This window comes from Aplysia californica, unplaced genomic scaffold (assembly GCF_000002075.1).
Source record: "Aplysia californica isolate F4 #8 unplaced genomic scaffold, AplCal3.0 scaffold00646, whole genome shotgun sequence".
In the NCBI taxonomy this organism is placed as follows: domain Eukaryota; kingdom Metazoa; phylum Mollusca; class Gastropoda; order Aplysiida; family Aplysiidae; genus Aplysia; species Aplysia californica.
Window position 1 is genome coordinate 57,802 of NW_004797916.1, and position 3,073 is coordinate 60,874.

At 45.0% G+C, this 3,073-nt stretch overlaps 1 protein-coding gene across 4 annotated transcripts in view; it reads right to left on the minus strand.

Moving 5' to 3' along the window:
* The window catches only part of LOC101845495 (lysM and putative peptidoglycan-binding domain-containing protein 1), a 15,598-nt gene that overhangs the window by 9,181 nt on the left and 3,344 nt on the right, over nt 1-3,073 (minus strand). For all 4 annotated transcript variants that reach the window (XM_005107961.3, XM_005107962.3, XM_035972313.1 and 1 more), the window contains exon 2: nt 254-714. In XM_005107961.3, the coding sequence (XP_005108018.1) occupies nt 254-714 (461 nt within the window). The remainder of the gene's footprint in view (nt 1-253; nt 715-3,073) is intronic.

The window sequence follows — 3,073 nt, forward strand, 5'->3', positions numbered from 1 at the left end:
CGCACACACACACACAAAGAGACAAAATAAAAAGAGAAAAAAAAAAACAAATAAAAAACAAATCAGGTGACTATTGGGCTCAAATGGGAGTGCATGTATTGGAGATGAATGAATGAACACACTGGTGACACACACACACACAAACATTACACATGCACATGCATATATATATATACATAAAATGTATTCATTTTCACATTCACACACACACACACACGTACAGACAGAGAGATAGAGCAAGAGTAAATCTTACACGGCGTTGCTCTCCATCTTGGCAATATCCCCCTTCAGTTTGGCAATGCTGCAGTCGTACTTGCTGAAGAAATCGTCGGAATCATCGGCCGTCGTCGTCCCAGCAGTGGCGGCAGCCATCTTGTCTCCTGGCAGGTTGCCAGGCCCCGTGTGGCAGGCGGTGCGAGAAGACGAGGACACGGAGGAGGAGGAAGTGTTCGGTGACGTCGCTGGTTGAGCTGAGAGCGCAGGGGCAGGGGGGGAGGGGGCGTGGGGGGAGGTGCCGTTGAGCAGCGTGGTGGAAGACACAGGAGGCGCCACCTGGTGCGGCGAGGGCGTGTGGGTGGTCCCGTCGTAGACGACGATGCTGTCGTGCTGATCCATGGCAGCCTGGTTGTCGGGCGAGAGCGGGATGAGTAGAGACTGGTGCAGGAACAGATGGTCGCTCGTCCACAGCTTGTTCTCCTTCTTCAGATCCTGCACCTGGGGCCCGCAGCACAACACACGACACACACCACAAAACACCACACAGGACACACACCACACAACACAGGACACACACCACAGGACACACACCACACAAAACACAGGACACACACCACACACAACACAGGACACACACCACACAACACAGGACACACACCACACAACACAGGACACACACCACACAACACAGGACACATCACACCAGGACACACAGCACACCATCACAGGACACACATAGGACACACATACGACACACCAGGACACATACATTGATACACAAAACACACACACATCAAACATACAACAGCACACATACGAAGATATACACACACACACAAACCACAGCACATTACACGATACACATATGACAAGGGTGGGGGGGGGGGGGGAGGGCAGGGGTTCCAAAACACACACATACAGCACATGGGAGGAAAGGGTGCAGACATAAACACATACAAACACACAAGCACGCGGGCCGGAGGGGATGGTGGTCGTGGGGGGGAAAGACACACATACAAGGGTTGAAAATTAGGGGGTGCAAATGAGAGAGACAGAGAGAGAGAGAGAGAGAGAGAGAGAGAGACAGAGAGAGAGAGAGAGAGAGAGAGAGAGAGAGAGAGAGAGAGAGTCTAGAGAGAAAGGAATAGAAAGAGAGAGCAGGCAGTAGAAAAGTACATCATCAATATATGGCAACGCGGAGCAATCTGGTGCTCAACAAAATCACGAGAGCAAAAAAAACAAAACCGGACATTTTTCCGCCTGCCATGCAACTGTTATCAAATGTTTTGTTTTGTGCTCAACACCTTTTATGTCCCTTGAACAACTCATCCCTGCTTACATTTTATTTTAAAATATTGATCAACAGCGCAAAAATGTAAGTCTACAGTTTCAAAGGACTTTCCTGAAAGCTTTGAAAGTCAACAAATTTTGGCCACCATTTTCTAGCTTCTTTCTTTTGATATCAAACGATCCCCACCTCTTCCAATCGCAAATATCTCGACTTCTATTTTCAAGGACATGATGAGTATTTTTTCATCAAAAACCTAGGCCACTGAACAAACTGTAAGATGACGCCAGAAACTTCATTAATACGGCCAAAAATAGACAAGTGCCTGATTGCAGCAACACATATCACACATTCTGATTTCCCACCAAATGTGTCGAATAAACACCTGAGTCTATCCGTGCCTTCAGCTGGCTGCAGCCGTAATACAAGAGACAAGCAATGCCAGAACTTACAGCAACGAAAGCCGGGCCACTCGAGACCTAACCATAGAACATCAACAACACTAAACTACCAGTTTGTCCACCCTATGTACCACCACGACTAATCTATGCTTCTACAAAGGAAAATATTTCTTTTGAAAGCAAAAAAAGAAGAATGAAAGATTAAGATGAGTTGTGACTTCTGTTTTGCCAATGAGACTGACTCTGGCAGAAAAAAGTTTGCTGCATTTTGAGCGTTTAAAAGCTTTTTGAAAATAAATCAGCTTTTCTTTTTAATTAAAATCAAAGGGACCAAGGAGCACAACTTGTGTTAAAACAACAGAGCCGTAGCTTTAAAAATGACTGAGTTACGCCTACAGCCAAAAGAAAAATTATTCCAGTCAGGCCTGTCTCCTACCTGAGATTTACAGACAATTTAAATACTTTCCCCACTTCACAAAGTTGCTACCGGAGGGGGGGTGACTGCTCGATTGAAATTATGATGTTCTTTTCTTCAAATTGTAATTCCTCTTACTCCAAAACGGAGGAAAAACAATCGTTTGTTGAAAAGACATCCGCAATCTTCATTTAGATCTAGATCTAGGCTAGCCTCGAAACTAGGCCATAGATCTAGAGGAACCTAGGTCTACCCTGAGCCAAGAGGGTGCTGAAACTTTCCGAAATCACAAAAGAGTGGTCTGTATACACTCCCAATTTACAAAATATATTTGAAAATAGATTAGAACAGTTTTTCTCTAAACCCACGATATATATTGAATTTTAGAGGTACTACTTTGTCTTGTAAAAGAATGTGGGTCTCATCTGTTTCGACTTGGAATCATCCACACAGAGTACTGGATATTGTGATACTGATTTAAAATATGGAAGTGGCTATTCTCATCCGGGGTGAGAATAGAAAAACGATCTACCTCTCACCCCGGGTGAGACTTGCCAGCGTAGGCTATTCTCACCCGCTGCGAAACAAGACCTGCTTTTCTTCATTTTGGAATACTGTCTATCGGTGTGGATGATCAAATTGATAATATCTTCAAAGATGCTATGGCTATTTCACTGTTCGAATCGAGCCGAACTACGCGGGTCGCCATTTTGTTTTGCCCGGAAGTTCTCGCAAGATTTACTCCTCCCCTCT